Genomic DNA, 17365 nt, shown 5'->3' on the forward strand with positions numbered 1-17365 from the left:
CGCTGGACATTGGTGGCTGCAGGGGGGGAAGGGGAGAGAGGAGTGTCGCTGGACATGGGTGGCTGCAGGGGGGGCAGGGGGTCACTGGACATGGGTGGCAGGAGGGGGGCAGGGGAGAGAGGAGGTTCGCTGGACATGGGTGGCTGCAGTGGGCGCAGGGAGAGAGGAGGGTCGCTGGACATGGGTGGCTGCAGAGGAGCTGAAGAAAACCTTGCTAGCGCCCGTTTCATTTGTGTCAGAAATGGGCCTTCTTTTACTAGTTTTATATAATTCTTCCTAACATTCCATTTGTTTAAAAGCATAAAAATGAATCACAGAACCCAGAGAAATGGATATGGAAAACCTCTTTTGGGAAGGGGAAAGGTATTTAATTTTTTTTATACATTTGTGGAATGCACCGATATATCTAGCCTAATTACAATCCCCAATACAGATCATATTTGTAAGCTTACATTTTATGATCCTCAAAAGATTCTTTACCAAGCAGCACTAAAAAGTGACCTGAGCTTTCCCCTGCGCGGGTCTTTCCCATGCACAGAGGCCACTTTGAGTGCAGCGGTAAAAAGGTCCCATTTTCCTATTAATAACCATATGCTAATTTCTACATTAGCATGTGGCCATTAGTGCATGAGCTCATATCGCCACCTGTTTTGTAGGTGGTAGGGGCTCACATGCTAATCGGTTAGCGCATGGCGATGCAGCTGTGCTAACCGATTAGCAGAAAACACACCTACTCTCTGCCCCCCCTCCCAAACACCCACCCCAGAACTAAAGAAAGTAAATTCTATTTTTTTAGTGCACAGGAAGCATGCTCTGATCCCAAAACTAGTGCGGGATGCCTGAGCATGCCCCGCAGTAGTGCTTTTTAACCTGTGGTAAGCATGCATTTGTGCTTACCATAGCTTAGTAAAAGGGTCCTTCAGTTTTGCAGGTCTTGTAGTAGTGAACACAGAAGATGTTACAAAGCTTTTGTTCCTTTAAATCTGAAAACTAAGGCACTCATTTTAATAGCAGTTTTAGTTCAACCACTCTGACACTGTCTAAATAGTGTTGGGGTGGTTTGGAGAAGATCCAAAGTGGAACGAAGTTACCTAGGTATCACTTAACTTATCTGGAAAGTTATCTGGGTACTGGCTCTGAATATCTGCGGTACCTGCATAATGTCTGACAGTCACCTTATAAGAGGATATTCAGCACTCTTTAGGAAGCATCTCCCCCTTCCTTCCTCCATCTCGCTCGAGGTGTTCTACCTTGTTTCATCATGTTTTAAAAGCTGGCGGCGGCAGCAATTCCCATACACACCCGCCTTTTCTCTTTATTGTAGCTGCCTCTCTGATGTAACTTCCTGTTTTGTCAGAGGTGGCCGCACTAAAGGGAAGAGGTAGGTGCTGGTGGCAGGACAGCGTATGGGAATCATTGCCACCACTGGGTTTTGAAACATGATAATACAAGGTAAACATCGCGAGCGGGGTAGAGGAAGGAAAGGGGGCAGAATCTCGGCCTGTGGGGGGGAGGGGGGCAGCAGCGGTGGCTGTGATTCTCATATGCATCCGCCACCGGCACCCGCCTCTTCCCTTTACTGCAGCTGTTTCATCAGAAGCAGCTGCAGTAAAGGGAACAGGCAGGTACCGGTGGCAGGACAGAGTATGGAAATCGTTCCCACCGCCAGCTTTTGAAATCATGATAAAACAAGGTAAACACAAGTGTGTTGGTGGAAGGAAGGGGGCAGCAACTTAGCCTGGGGGGTGGTAGCAGCATCTTGACCTGGGGGGGGGGGGGGGGGGGGGTCTGGCGGTAGCATCTTAACTTGCCTCAGACGGCATCTTGCTTTGGGCTGCCCCTGAGTGCTGTCCCTAGTGTTTAAATATCAGGTGTATGCAGGTGTATGTATTTATACACTGAGACTCATTCAGTGCACTTTGACCAGAAGTACTGTGCACCTTTCTACACCTGAGGGGTTGATGCTGCAGTGTTCTGGGTTTTCATGGAAATGGAATGATCACCATTCTATACAGTAAGATTTCAGTGGATTCTCATAAGTTTTTCATTTATCTGACTGTTCTCAACAGAGATGTGAGCCAGCATTCAGAGAAGAACACTCCAGGGTTATTACCTCTGTTCTGCAGCCATTCAACATAACACAGGACAAGATATGTCCCTCAATGTGACAGATGCCCAGCAGCAGAATGCACATTGAATTTCCTGTTGAAGAAGATTGTTTTCACATATCAGTGTTCCCAGCACCTGGGTATAAATGTTTTTCTGCTCTATATGAATACCTATGTTAATAAAGAATTAGTCTCTACCCTTACTTTGTGATCTATAAGAAACGATGCCCAGTGTGTAAGTTAACATACAACAAGCATTTGCACAATGGGCCAGATTCTATTAATTTCACTCAAAAATAGGCATCAGAAAAAAAATCAGTGCTAAGAATCATGCTTATCCCCCAATTTTATAAAAGTCACAAAAATTTGTGTGCGCAAATTTGAGCACAAACCCAATTTAATGCATGCAATTTAATTAAATAAGCTAATTAGTGCTGATATTTGGCTTATCAAGCAATTATTGGCACTAATTAGATTTAATTAAAATATAAACATGTAAATTTAAACGCAGGATCTGCATCTAAATTTTACATGCGAGTCCAAAAAAGGGGGAGCAGCAATGGGAGGTTCATGCGCGGCATGGTAGTAATTATAGAATAATGGGGATACCTGCCTAATTGAAGCGAGAAGATGTGCAAAGTAGTTACCGAGGGTTTGTGTGTGCATGCGGTGTCGGATACTGCTAACATCATGATAGTAATTTTGCATGTGCAAATAGAAATAGTGAACAGCATGCATATTGTAAAATGAATCAGATGATATATTACAGACTGGAGAGAGGGGATGACCTAAAGCTCATATAGGGGGAGATTCTATGTATGGCACCTGAAAATCTGCACGAAAAAAATTACCCCTAGGCGTATTCTGTAAAATATGCCTAAATTTTATAGAATAGGCATAAATTTCAGAGTCGTATATAGAATACGCCAAACACTTCGCCATGTCACGACCATTTACGTCAAGTAAAACCTGGTGTAAATACTGGCACCTAAATTACATGCGGAACAGGTATATTCTATAACCATGCATGTAGTTTTTCAGAATGCCCGTTTCCCCGCCCATAGCCATGCCCCTTTTTGGATGTGCACAATGCTGATTGACTTGTTAAGCCAATTAAGGTATGCACATTGTTATAGAATACGTTTGGATATCGGTGCAGAACACTGGGCGCAATATATAGAATCTGGGGGATAGTTGGTAAATCTATATAAATCACTTAAAGTTAGGCACCAGGATGATGTACGCTAAGCACGAATTCTATAATGGCAATCCGACTAGCAATTGCCTTTATAAGAGTAGAGCATAAATCCAAATTTACATGCCTAACTATAGACACAAGCACTAGCGCCAGCTCAATGGCTGATGTAAATGCTCACGTCTACCTGTAGGCACTTAGGTGTGTAGATGCAACTGCCTGGCCTTGCCCTCAACTCACCAATGCCCCTTCTAGCTTCATGCCCCCTTGCAGTTGCGTGTGATAGATTTTGGATGCACAACTTATAAAAAGGGACTAATGGCAGTTACACATGTAACTGCTAATTAGTGCCAATTAAGACCAATTATAGCCAATGATTATTAATGCCAATTAGCATCTAATTATTAAATTAAATTATGCACACAACTGACACTGTTCTGTAAATTCTCTATGAAAATTTGCATGCTATGGACATTTATAGCATTTGGGAGATAGTGGGTATTCAAATCTCCATGGAGTGAGACAGGCAGCTTTTCAAAACATAGCATGGATACAAATAGATTTAGGGGCTCATTTTCAAAACAGAAAAATATCCAAAAAGCGGCACAAAGCGGCAGATGGACATTTTTTCTGTCCAAAATGTCCAAATCGCTATTTTTGAAACCCATTTTTAAGACTTTTTTCTATGCAGTTCGCCTGAAGTACGACCACATGACAAGGGGGCATGTTAGCTTAATGATTAGTGCAGTGGACTGAGAGGAACTGGGTTCAATTCACACTATGGCTCCTTGTGATTCTCAGCAAGTCACTTAACCCTCCATTGGGGGTGTGTAGAAGAGCGGGATGTGGATGTTCCCAAAACTTGGATGTTTTTCTGTCATAATGGAACAAAGTAAAAATGTCCTGGGCTAAAACTTAAGACGTTTTGATCTAGATCTGTTTCAATCACCACTAAGTCACAAAAAGGTGACTAAGAGGGGAATAATCGAACGGCGCCGGCGAAATAGATTGCCTGCAATCTATTTTGGTGGCGCCACAAACAGCTGGCCGAACCATATTATCGAAAATGATGGCCAGCCATCTTTTCTTTCGATAATACGGTTTTGCCAGGCCAAAAGCCAGAGTTCGCCGGGTTTGAGATGACCAGTTTTGTTTTTCAGCGATAATGGAAACTAAAAGCGGCCATCTCAACCCCGGCTAAATCCAAGGCATTTGCTCGTGGGAGGAGCCAGCATTTGTAGTGCACTGGTCCCCCTGACATGCCAGGACACCAACCGGGCACCCTAGGGGGCACTTCTAAAAATTAAAAAAAATATATACAAATAGCTCCCAGGTGCATAGCTCCCTTAACTTGGGTGCTGAGCCCCCCAAACCCACTCCTCACAACTCTACACCATTACCATAGCCCTTATGGGTGAAGGGGGGAACCTACATGTGGGTACAGTTGGTGGGATTTGGAGAACTCACCATACAATATAAGGTATACAAAAAACAAAACAAAACTTAAGATTGTGAGCCCTCTAGGGACAGAGAAACTACCTTAATTTAGGAGGCTATTCTCTATATGACGCATTAAAAAACGGCATTGAAATCAGTGCCAACTAAGCGTATTCTATAACCAGCACCTAGATTTAGGCACCCATTATAGAATATGCTCAGTTGATATTTCAGCACCGATATCTGCGCGCATCCATTTAAGCCAATGACAACCTGGTGTAAATCTCAGCACATAGATTTAGGCACACTGGGCCATATTCTACAGCTAGGCGCCTAAATTTTGGAACGCCCATGAAACACCCATTTCCCTGCTCATAACCATGCCACTTTTTGCCTCAGCACATTAGAAGTTTGGCACATACAGTTACAGAAAATGCTGAGCTGCGCACCTAAAATCGGAGCCAATTAGTGCTCATTATTGCTTAAGTGCTGTTCTCAGCGCTCATTAGCTTGTTAAGTCAATTAAGTTACACGTTGTGTTATAGAATCTGCGCTGATTTTGGCACATAAATTAAGCCCACTATATAGAATCCGGGGATAATGTGCACAGCGCTGTGTACATCTAGTACAGCTACAGAAATGATTATTATTAATAGTAGTTTATGGTGAGATGTGTACCTGGGACCTTTTATGTGAAGTCCACAGCAGTGCCCCACTGCTCTTCTGAAATGTCTGTGTGGCCAGTTTAATAAGAATGCTGGCCTCCCATACAGCCCAATGGCTTGCTTTTGTACATTTTGCTCTTGGATTTTGTTTTTCTGAAAACGGTCCAAAAACATAGACGCAGTGAAAACAAAAACATCTAGCAAATGGCCATTTTCAAAACAAAAAGCTAAACATTTTTCTGGTTCAAAAATCGCTGTGTTTAGAACTTGATTTTTGGATGTTTTCAGCAAAATGTCCAAAATAGGATTTAGACGTCATACTGAAACTGCCCCTCCATATCAAAAATAAGTGTCAGCAGTACACACAACTGTTATACTTAAGCACCCTATCAACACAGATATTGAAGAACATAGTTATTGAACTATGTGGTATGATATCTGTTCTTATGTATTTGTTTTGTTACATTTTGCAAATGTTTTATCCCTGTTTGTACGCTGCATTTTTAGTCACAATTCATCAGTGTAAGTAGATTTTTGTAATTTGTCATATTGCTTGGTCCTGCCATATTTATTTATTTGTGACATTTATATCCCACATTATCCCTAACAAGTTTGAGTTCAATGTGGCTTACAATAAATAGGATACATAACAATGAATAATGCATAAAAAAGTAATTTGTTGTAACATTCCAATTTTACAATACAGTATCATAAATGTACTGGGATAGCTATGGATGTTCATATGCATATATTGGTTGCCCTCTCCCTGAACAGATTTTGTTGAGATTTAGTAGAAGTGTCTCTTATAAAGGTAGCAACTCTCCTGCCAAATTTCAACCAAATCTGTTCAAGGGAGGACCCCCCCCCCCCCCCCCTTCCATGGATGTGCCAAGAAAACTGGTGATCTGTGAATTGGTAGAACCAAGCAGAAACAGTAGCATAAAACTCAAGACTACAAAATGGGCCTTGTTTGTGTGGCCAGTCTACTAAGAATGCTGCCCTTCCCCCCCAATACATTTGAATGGCTTGTTTTGTGCATTTTTCCCCTTTGACTTTTTTTTTTCCAAAAGTGGTCCTAAAAGATGGACTGTGGACACACTGTATACAAAAATATTGAGCGAATCGTCATTATCAAAAAGTTAACTTTTTCTGGTTTGAAAATGGTTCAAAATTGGATTTAGACATATCAAAAATGCCCCTCCATATTTGTTAGGCAGTGGAAGAGGATGGATCATAGTGGCCATGGCCCCATTGATATTTTACCCAACATAACATCAGAAATAGGAGATTGGGGCAGGGGGCTGGAGATCGGTTTATTTGACCACTCCAACCAAAAAGAAATTCAGCTGTCCTTGCTAATATCTTATTCAAATTTTTATTGCATTTTAATTCATTTTGTAAGTTTGTGAAAATGCCTCTTACTTTGGCCACTGCCATCCTTATGAGTGTGAGTAAATATTGGAGCTATTGTTCTAATCTTCATTCAAATCCCAAGGCAACATAGTGGAGGAGTGGCCTAGTGGTTAGAGTGGTGGACTTTGATCCTGGAGAACTGGGTTCGATTCCCACTGCAAGCACAGGCAGCTCCTTGTGACTCTGAGCAAGTCACTTAACCCTCCATTGCCCCAGGTACAAATAAGTACCTGCATATAATATGTAAGCCACATTGAGCCTGCCATGAGTGGGAAAGTGCAGGGTACAAATGTAATAAAAAATAAAATAAAGGCCAAATGGCCCGTCCACTGTAACCCCTAACTCTTCCTTTTCCTAAGCGATCCCACATGCTTATCCCATGCCTTTTTCAATTCTGACACAGTCTTCGACTCCACAACCTCCAACAGTAGGGCATTCCACGCTTTCATCACCCTTTCTGTGACATAATTATATGCGTGAAACTCCAATACAGGCTTAAACCCTTTTTTTTGTTTTTAAATTTTTAAATAAAATACACAGGTATAGTTCCTGCCAAACATAAACCTCATGAACATCTACAGGAAGACCTCAAAGTACACGTACTTCTGTCAGCGTGTACTAACAAGATATTCATACACAGAAAATACGTTAGGAAGTTATACTCAAAGTGGTTAAACGGATTTCAAAATCGCAACAGTAGTAAAGCTACAGGGCATAGAAAAGACTTGCATCTTACAGACTGAACGGCAGTAAGTGGGGAACAAATAATACATGTGCAAGCCCAATCTGTTCAAAATTCTGCTGCACGACTAATATTCCACCAGTGTCGTTATGCTCATATTAGCCCTCTCCTCAAGTCACTTCACTGGCTTTCTATCCGTTTCCGCATACAGTTCAAACTCCTCTTATTGACCTATAAGTGTATTCACTCTGCAGCTCCTCAGTACCTCTCCACTCTCCCTACATTCCTCCCTGGGAACTCCGTTCACTGGGTAAATCTCTCTTATCTGCACCCTTCTCCTCCACTGCTAACTCCAGACTCCGTTCCTTTTACCTTGCTGCACCATATGCCTGGAATAGACTTCCTGAGCCCATAAGTCAAGCTCCATCTCTGGCCGTCTTCAAATCTAAGCTAAAAGCCCACCTTTTTGATGCTGCTTTTAACTCCTAACCCTTATTCACTTGTTCAGAACCCTTATTTTATCATCCTCACTTTAATATTCCCTTATCTCTTGTTTGTTCTGTCTGTCTTAATTAGATTGTAAGCTCTGTCGAGCAGGGACTGTCTCTTCATGTTCAAGTATACAGCACTGCGTACTTCAAGTAGCGCTTTAGAAATTATAAGTAGTAGTAGTAGTATGAATACGTGTGTAAACTTGTATGCAATGCAGGCGTATAGGAGATACTTGACAGTTTCTGGTGCTGTTCACTGGAAACGCGCAAGGCCGATCTCAAGCTGCAGCTCTGGGTGACACGGGATGGGAGTTCTCGCCTTAGGGGATTTCCAAGGACGGGCAGGGTCGTGCCAACACGGTAAGCAGGGTAAGCACCGCAGGGGGGCGTCGCCGCGGTGCTTACCGCCACTGCTTACCTCAGCTCCGCGCCACCCTGGGGGCTTTAAATCTTTTATCTCTGACAGTCGCAGCAGCTGAGCAGCGTCAGTGAAAGCGCTGCCCTTCGCGCTCGTTCGTTCCCTCAGTGTCCCGCCTTCTTCTGACATTATTTCCTTGCGAGGGCGGGTAGAAAAAAAATCATTTTATTTTCATTTTAGTGTTTGGAATATGTCCACTTTGAGAATTTACATCTGCTATCTTATTTTGCAATTATAGCAATTTGTTTCTAAGAATATTGCTGACAATTCCTGTCAGTGTGGCAAGTGGTGAGCGATCATTTTCATGGTTAAAAATCATAATTTGCGATCAAGTATTTTGCAAGAAAGGCTTGTAAGCCTTGCCATGATTGCTATTGAGAATGATATATGTGCCCAGTTAGATATCAAAGATCTAATTACTAATTTCGTGAACATGAAAGCACGAAAAGCTAAGTGGTTGTAAACCCTCTATTTGTTGAGCAATCCCACAAAGATGACCTCCATCTTTCAGCTCCTATTTCCTTTGCATCTTGTGCCACACGGGGGGGGGGGGGGGGGGGGGGCGCCAACTGATTGTCTGCAGGGGGACCCCAGAGACCCTAGGCACTGCCCTGAGGACGGGTCCTGCGCTCTTCCTCCAGGTAGCTCCCGGACAACCCCAGGGATGTCAAAGACTCAAGTAGCAAAGCCTCCAAGTGGAGCGAGAGGCAAAACAAGAAACAGATACTCAACAACCCGCGCCGCGCGTGATCCCTTCCACCGTTTGGTATCTCTCCCTTTCTCTGAAGCCCAAACCCAAACCCAGCCTGGCTCCTCTCCCTCATTCTGAAGCTCCCCAACCCCACATCCTACATTCAAACTAATCTGCAGGTCACCCGGCGGCAGCGGCGGCGCCGCGGCAAGGCTCCACGACTTTCTTTCTCTCTTTAAGTTGCATCGGCAGCGCGTCCTACTCGCAAGCTGATTGGCTAATTAGAAGTGTTAGAAACCGGAAGTCGTATTAGAGAGGGCGGTCCAACCTCTTTGGGGCGGTTCGGCTGTTGCGTCAGAAGGGGCGGGACTCGAGTCGGGAGGACACCCACACCGGAGAAAGAACATTGAGGGGCCGGACAGTCAGGTGACGAAAAAAAATAAGTTAGAAGGTAGGAACTGGGGTCGAGGAGTTTCAGAATGAGGAAGAAGAGGTGTCGGGCGGACCGCGGATGGGGAGGAGAGAGAGAGGTGGTATACCAAAGGGGAGGCAAGGGGTTCCCCGTGTGTGCTCTTGTGCGGTATCTTTGAGTTTGTCCCAAGTTGAATGCCAGAGTGCAGGTGTCCGCAGTCCGTGCATTGTGCAATATGTGCTCATCAGCTTTTAGGGACAGCTGAGAGTAGCAGAAAAGTTGGTCAGGCCAGGGTTCGGAGGCTTATCCCTTTCCGACACCTATGGACCCCTCTAGTCCCCTGGCTTATTTCTGCAGTAGTGCCGCAGAGCCTTCTCGTTCTCAGGTTTTACACCCCCCCCCCCCCCCCCGGTTCTCTTATTAAGGAATGCTTTGTTTGCCCCTGACTCTATTACTTTGTTTCCTGCAGCATGTGAAGAAGTACCTTTTACCCCTTAGAATGTACCATTGCAGAGATGTCAAGTTACCCAGTTCCAAGCTGGAGATTTTGGGCTAGTCTTGAATTTCTAACCACCCCATCCTAATGCATTATGGAACCTGCAGCACGGATTTCAGTGGACAGGATCAGGTACTACAATGTAGTACAAATCCCACTTCTTTGGAATGGAAGTTCTTCAAAACCAGGACTGGACAAGAATCTCCAGCCTGAAACTTGGTATCTCTGCCCTTCTATAGTTGGTATTTGATACTATTACGGTTTCACTTTCCTGTTCATGAGAGATCTGCATGCATTGCCTCCACTACATGCAAATCTCTTTCATAAATTTTTATTGTGGGTATCCTGAAAACCTGACTGGCTGGAGTGCCTCCAGGACCAGGTTTGGGAACCAGGGCTTTAAAAATGTAGTGCATGCATGCAAACAGGGCTGGCTGAATGGGATGTGGCTCCTTGAGCCAGCCTTGGCTTTGGTGTCCACATCAGCTTCTTCCCTGCCAACTCCCCCAACTCCATCAGTAGTTCCTTACCGTCCTTTAGTGTGAGAACTTATTCCTTTGCTTTCTTTGCTGTGCTCTCTGCCCTGCACTTCCACAGGCAGTACTGCAGATTTAAGTGTGAGAATAGCTTCAGCACCATGAGCCAGTGCTTCGTAACAACATAAAGAGTTGCCTTACCTGGTCAGACTAAGGGTCCATTTAGGCCAGTATCCTGTCCCAAAAAGTAGCAAGATTCCATGCTAGTTAACTGTGCATTCAAGACCGACTCAATGGACTGTGGTGCCCGGAGACAATTTTTGTATGGGTGCCCCCCCCCCCCCCCCCCCCCCACCTGCATCCGCTTTCAGGTATCTTGCTTTCCTTTCTGTTCCCCCTGCCAGTGATCCAGTATCTCCTCCTCTCAAGTCCCCCTCCCCCTCCCCAGTGATAAATGGCATCAAAATCCCAGCTTAGCACCTTTTCTTCTGTGGATATTGAATTGCAGAGGGAAGGGAAGAGGGTGGGAGAGTTGCTAGACTGGGATTTTGGCACCCCTTATCACTGGCACCCTGGACCAGTGCCTCACCTGGTCTGTAGGTTGAGCCGGTCCTGCATGCTGTGGTTTCCCCCCAGTTTTCAGTCCAGAAATTTGTCAAAACCTTTTTTTTTTTTTTTAATGCAGCTATATTAGCTGCTTTTACCACTTTCCCTGGCAGTGAGTTCCATAGTTTAACTATATGTTGTGTGAATAAAATATTTTTTCCTGGTTCTTTTAAATATGATGGAGTGTTCATTAATCTTTGTACTTCTACCCCGTTCCACTGCATTGAGGATGTTACATACTTCATATCTCCTATATTCTTCTCCAAGCTAAAGACCCTTAACCTCTTCGGCCTTTTCTCACACAAGAGTCATTCTATCTCCATAATTATTTTTGGAATCCTTCTCTGTACCTTTTCCAGTTTTGTTGTGTTTTTTGAGGTGGTGACTAGAATTGCACACAAGGTGCAGCCTCACCAGGCAGCAATAAAAAGGTCTGTTTTATTCCTTTCCTAATACCAGTAATTCTAAACATTCTTTGCTTTTTTGGGCAACTGCTGCACACTTGGCAGAATATTTTCTTGTACTAGTCATGAAGACATTTAAATCCTTTTAATTGGTGGTGACTCTTAATGTGAAACCTAGTGTCATGTAACTATAATTTGGGTTCTTCTCAATGTGCATCAGTTTGCACTTCACATTAAATTTTGTTTGCCATGTGAATGTCTGGCGGAATAGGCTCTCAAAATTGTTCTGCAATTTATCACAGTCTGTTTGCAATTTAACAGCTTAGAATAGTTCTGTGTCGTCTGCAAATGTGATCACCTAATTCCAGATCATTTATAAATATGTTAGAAAGCACTGGTCACATTATAGATCCTTGTGGCACTCCACTATTCACCTTCCTTAATATACCCCCCTCTCCAGTGTCCAGCATTGTATCTCTATTCCAAATCCCTCATCCCCCCTTGCCAGGCATTGCCCCTCTGTGCCCATATGCCATCCCCATATAGCATCTCATATTTGTGTCCCTGTCCCCATGCTCCCATCTATGCCTATCATCTCCCTTCTGTATCTGTACACTTCCCTATGTCCCCTATCTTCCTCCTCCACACCAGTGTGTCCCTCTCCTCTCTGACCCCACCCCAACCAACTTCTCTTCCTCTTTCTGCCCTTCCCCTTATGCATCTGGCTCTTTCTCCCACTGGGTTCAGCATTTGACCCCCCTCTTCCTTTATCCACTTGTCCAGCATCTCTCTCCCCCTTCCCTCTAACCCCTCCCACTCCCGTAGGTCCAGTACCTTTCTCCCTTCGCTCCAGCCCTCCTTGCAGGTCCACATCTCTCTCTTTTTCCTTCAGCCATCCCCTGCATATCCAGCACCTCTCCCCTTCCCTCCAACCTCCCTGTAAATCCAGCACCTCTCTCCCTTCCCTCCAACCTTCCCCCTCGCAAGTCCAATACCTCTCTTCCTTTCCTCCCAGGGCTAGCACCTCCCCATCTTCCTTACCCCCCCCCCCCCCTTCAACAAGCCCAGCACCTCCATGTCTTCCTCACCCTCCTGAAAGTCCAGCACCTCTGTGTCTTCCTTATACTCCCCCCTCACAAGTCCAGCACCTCTCCCTTCCCTTGCAGGACCAGAACCCCACTGTTTCCTGACCCTCTCCAACACCCCTCCCCTCAAGTTCAGCACCTTTCTCCCTTCCGCCCCTCTCCTTGCAGGGCCAGCACCCCACTTTCTTCTTCACCCTCTCCCATCTCCGTTGCAGCACTTGCATTTAACACTATCGGCGCTGCCAGTGGCAGCAACTCACAGGCATGGCGTCCTGCTCTTGCACCTCAGTCTCCCACCCGCGCGGCAGCGCTTGCACGTTGTATCGGCGCTGCCAGTGGCAGCAACTCACAGATGCGGCGCCAACGTCCTGCTCCAGGGCCTTCCCTCTACCGCATCCTGCCCTGCATAAACAGGAAGTTGCATCAGCATGGCAGAGGGAAGGCCCCGGAGCAGGACGCCAGCACCGTGTCTGTGAGTTACTGCTAGTTAGCGCTGATAGCAAAGTGCAAGCGCCGCTGTGGAGGTGGGAGAGGGTGAGGATTGGAAGATGTGGAGGTGTTGGAACTGCAGGAGGGACTGTGCTTCTGGGTGCCATCCTATGTGGTACCTGTCCCGTTGGCAGAGCAGGGATGGCGATGCTATTCGATCTATTTTGAGGGGCCTGCCAGCCAGTGTTGAACCTCAGGCATGTGATCCATTTTCTGCATTGGTTCACTAAGTGGCAATCGCACATTAAAAAAGAAAAATAATAAAAGCACACCATAAAGGACGAGAAACGGGATGATACGGGTTTATTTCAATTGTCTGAAAATTTTCCACACCCAGCAGATAAGAGTTTGCCTGTCGCCTTGAGCGTTGTGGTCAGATCACATGGGGTGCGACTAGGACAAAGGATGGTCAGATGGCCACAGTCCGATTAGGTCCGACCTGGAACGTATTGGGTGATTTCGGGCTGGTTTGGTCCTCCTTTGGTAGTTGACATACTGAGTTTGGGAGGATCTATCTGTCCTATGTCACTGGGCTTAAGGTGGGTGCTCTCCATCTCCACCTGCTAGTAGATGGACACAACCCACTAGTTCTTGGATTCATCTGCTGCTACTCAAGGAAAGAAAATTATCAGGTAAAGACATAATTTTACCTTCTGTCCATATTGGGAATTGGTAATTGATTCATCGAGAACTTCTGAGAAAGTTTTGAAAAACTTAGACTGTAGTCCATCTGGATCAGAAGCTTTACCCCCTGAGAGAGCTTTAATTTCTTCTACATTAAATGACAGCTGCAAATTATAAATACAATGAAAATGTGATAAATAAAACAGCAGTTAGTGTTTCTGGGTTTAAATAAAGTTTGGACAAGTTCCTGGAGGAAAAGTCCATAGTCTATTGAGATGGACATGGGAGAAGCCACTGCTTGCCCTGGGATTGGTAGCATGGAGTATTGATTCTAATTGGGTTTCTACCAGGTACTTGTGACCCACTGTTGGAATCAGGATACTGGGCTAGATTGGTCTGACCTAGTATAGCTATTATTATGTTATGTTCTTAATTGAATTGTCTAAAAACATTGATAGCAGACAACACATTTACCCTTTATTCAGACCAACCGATGTGCAAAACTGTCAGGGTTACAAAACCAGAGAGGTGTTAACTACAAAAAACAGAGATTTATTTTTTAAACTGGATGTGGTTGATGATCTGATAATTGCAAAAAAAGGAAGAGCATTTACCATTTTGCCATCCAACAAAATAAAGGGGCCCTTTTATTAAGGTGTGCTAATGGATTTAGTGCACACTAAATGTTAAAAAGCCCGCTTTATACCTGTGTGGTGCTTATCATTTAGCACACGCTAATCATTATTAGTAAAATGACCCTATAATGTTGTAGTGCGACACCAAACTTCTGTGACTTATAAACATATTTGTATCTCAATGGTCACATGACCAAAATTTAGAGTTGGAAAATTAAAAAAAAAAAAAAACTAATAGTTTTTAGTAACGGAAGACCTTTTTTTTTTAATCAAACTGTGCTGGTGGTTCCTGATGTGATAATGGCAATGAAGCTAGCGCAGCTTGATAAGAGGCCCTGAATTAATAAACTTAAAGGTGGTGTTATAGATAAAAAAGCACAATCTAAATGTCAATTTAAATTAGTGGTCCTTTTTTTATTTTGTAAAACTTTATAAAACTAGAAAAAAAACACTCAAAGGACCTGTATGCCACTTAAATCACATAAAATGAGTTGAAATTAAGTAAAATAATATGTACTATCACCATCTATGCAGGTGAATATCAAGTGCAAATATTCCATTAGGCAAATATAAAAAAAGTGTGTAAGGCTGAAGGTTCACCAATGCACCCAGTAATCTTGTACTGGTCCTACTGTGGCTGCATTGCATTAAAGTACCATCTGAACTGCCTCTATTTCAATGCCATAGTACAGCTGCATTGATTGAGTGGAGGCTGATGCAGAAAGCTACCGTGAGCCTAACTCAGTGGTTTCTGAGGTTTATATGTCCATGCTGTTTTACAAGCAGTGCAGAGAGGGGTTGAGTATGGGTTGAAAAACTTTTCAAAAGCCAAAGTTTTATGCTGTGTATTGAAGTGGAATACTTGATAGTCTCATTACCAACTGTTTAAAATTAATTTTTTTTTGTTACATTTGTACCCCGCGCTTTCCCACTCATGGCAGGCTCAATGCGGTTTACATGGGGCAATGGAGGGTTAAGTGACCTTGCCCAGAGTCACAAGGAGCTGCCTGTGCCTGAAGTGGGAATTGAACTCAGTTCCCCAGCACCAAAGTCCACCACCCTAACCACTAGGCCACTCTTCCATATGGCTGTCTTCCATGCAAGTTAACACTAATCTTATTTTTTTGTCATACTTTTTTACATATTGGGTCCTCTGGACACCCTCGTTCCCCAACCTGAGGAAGGGTAATACATCTTGGCACCGTTGTGCAGCAATGGGCACTTTGATATATACAGAAATTTTGGTACAGATACAGAACATTATGCATTTTGAGCTGCCTCTAACTTTACCAGTTGTTGTTTTTAAGTCACTTCAGTTGAACAAAGAGATATCCAAAGGGAAAGAAAATTGCTTGACATATTAACTTCTCTGGCAATCCACCCTGTTAAATATCTATTACTGGTGGAAATTGTATATTTAATATCTAAATATGAGCTTAAAGCTGCTGGAAAAAAAATTAGTTTTCAGGTGACTAAGTAATGGCAACCAGTTCAGACATACTTAGGGGCTCATTTTTGAAACAGAAAAATGTCCAAAAAGTGGCATTTGGATGTTCCACCCCCCCCCCCCCCCCAAATGTCCAAATCACTATTTTTAACCTGAGTTTAAGACATTTTTCTATGTAGTTTCCCTGAAGTGCATCCAAATCACAATGGGGTGTCTTGGGGGCAGGATTTGGGTATTCCTAACACGTGGACATTTTTCTGTTATAATGGAACAAAGCGAAAACATCTAGTGCTAAAAGTTGAACGTTTTGGGCTAGACCTGTTTTAATAGCGACTAAGTCACAAAAAGGTTCCCCAAATGACCACTGGAGGGATTAAGGCATAATGCCCCTTGCTTCCCCAGTGGTCACTGATCCCCTCCCACACCCCAAAGATGTAATAGAAACAGTACGTACCAGGTTGTATGACAACTTAAGATGCTACGGTCAGTCCTATTAGAGCAGCAAGCAGGTCCCTGGAGTAGCCTAGTAGATGGTGGAGTGCGCTGTAGAGAAGGGGACCAATGCCTATAACCCACTCTAAGTGTGAGCCCTCCAAAACCCACCCAAATTCTGTACCTACATATAAGTGACACCTGCAGCCATAAGGGCTATTGGAGTGGTTTACAGCTGGGTACAGTAGGATGTTTGGTGGGTTTTGGAGGGCTCCCCATACAATATAAGGGGGTAAGGGTGAGATGTGTACCTAGGACCTTTTATGTGAAGTCCACTGCAGTGCCCCTTAGGGTGCCTTACTGTTCTGCTGGGATGTCTGTGTGGCCAGGTTACTAACAATGTTTTCTCCTCCTACATCCCAATGGCTTGATTTTGTGCGCCTTTCACTTTTTGGACCATTTTCGAAAAACAAAAAAGAAAGATGGACTGAGCACAGCAACATCTAGCAAATAGCTATTTAAAAAAAGAAAAAGATGTTTTTCAGGTTGGAAAATGGCTATCCCCTCTCTCCCGGTTTACTATGCTCTGCTAGCGGGGACACGGTCCATTCACTTTGAATGGGCTGTGTCGGCATTGCCACATGGCAACCGCTAGCACAGCTTAGTAAACGGGGGGTATGTTTGCTATTGGATTTTTGGATGTTCTATGCAAAACGTCCAAAGTCGGATTTAGACGATATATCGTAAATGCCCCGTCATACCTCTCGGATAACCTTGTTACTTCAGTGAGATACTGAGGCTCATTTTCAAAGCACTTAGACTTACAAAATTACATATTAATCTGTGGAACTTCATAAGTCTAAGTCTTTGAAAATGAGCCCCACAGTGAACTATGGAACTTTGTAAGTCTAAGTGCTTTGAGAATATGCCTCTTTGTAACTTTGAAGGTCTATGTGCTTTGAAAATGAGCACCCTTGTGTGTTGAATATTAGAGGGGCAGCGTGCTTGACTGACATTGCTGTCTGGATGTCTCAACGCCACTTGAAATTAAATATGACCAAAACCGAGCTTCTCATTCCCCCCCCCCCCCCAAACCCACCTCCCTACTCCCCCTGTTTTCTATTTCTGTTGATGGCTCTCTCATTCTCCCTGTCTCCTC

General features: G+C 44.1%; 2 protein-coding genes across 5 annotated transcripts in view; both read left to right on the forward strand.

The window, feature by feature from the left end:
• The window catches only part of LOC115469677 (mucin-2-like), a 257743-nt gene extending 255454 nt beyond the window's left edge, over window positions 1–2289 (forward strand). The window contains exon 15 of the mRNA XM_030202465.1: window positions 2070–2289. Within this exon, the coding sequence (XP_030058325.1) occupies window positions 2070–2077 (8 nt within the window). The 3' untranslated portion in view covers window positions 2078–2289. The remainder of the gene's footprint in view (window positions 1–2069) is intronic.
• A 7174-nt stretch (window positions 2290–9463) lies between these two features.
• CHID1 (chitinase domain containing 1) overlaps window positions 9464–17365 on the forward strand; it is a 382173-nt gene continuing 374271 nt past the window's right edge. Inside the window, exon 1 of one of the 4 annotated variants that reach the window (XM_030201249.1) lies at window positions 9464–9551. The gene's annotated coding sequence lies outside the window, so the exon portion shown is untranslated. Of the gene's footprint in view, window positions 9657–17365 lie in introns of all 4 variants that reach the window. The other 3 variants (XM_030201252.1, XM_030201250.1, XM_030201251.1) reach the window with 3 other exon arrangements.

This window comes from Microcaecilia unicolor, chromosome 4 (genome assembly GCF_901765095.1).
Source record: "Microcaecilia unicolor chromosome 4, aMicUni1.1, whole genome shotgun sequence".
NCBI lineage: Eukaryota > Metazoa > Chordata > Amphibia > Gymnophiona > Siphonopidae > Microcaecilia > Microcaecilia unicolor.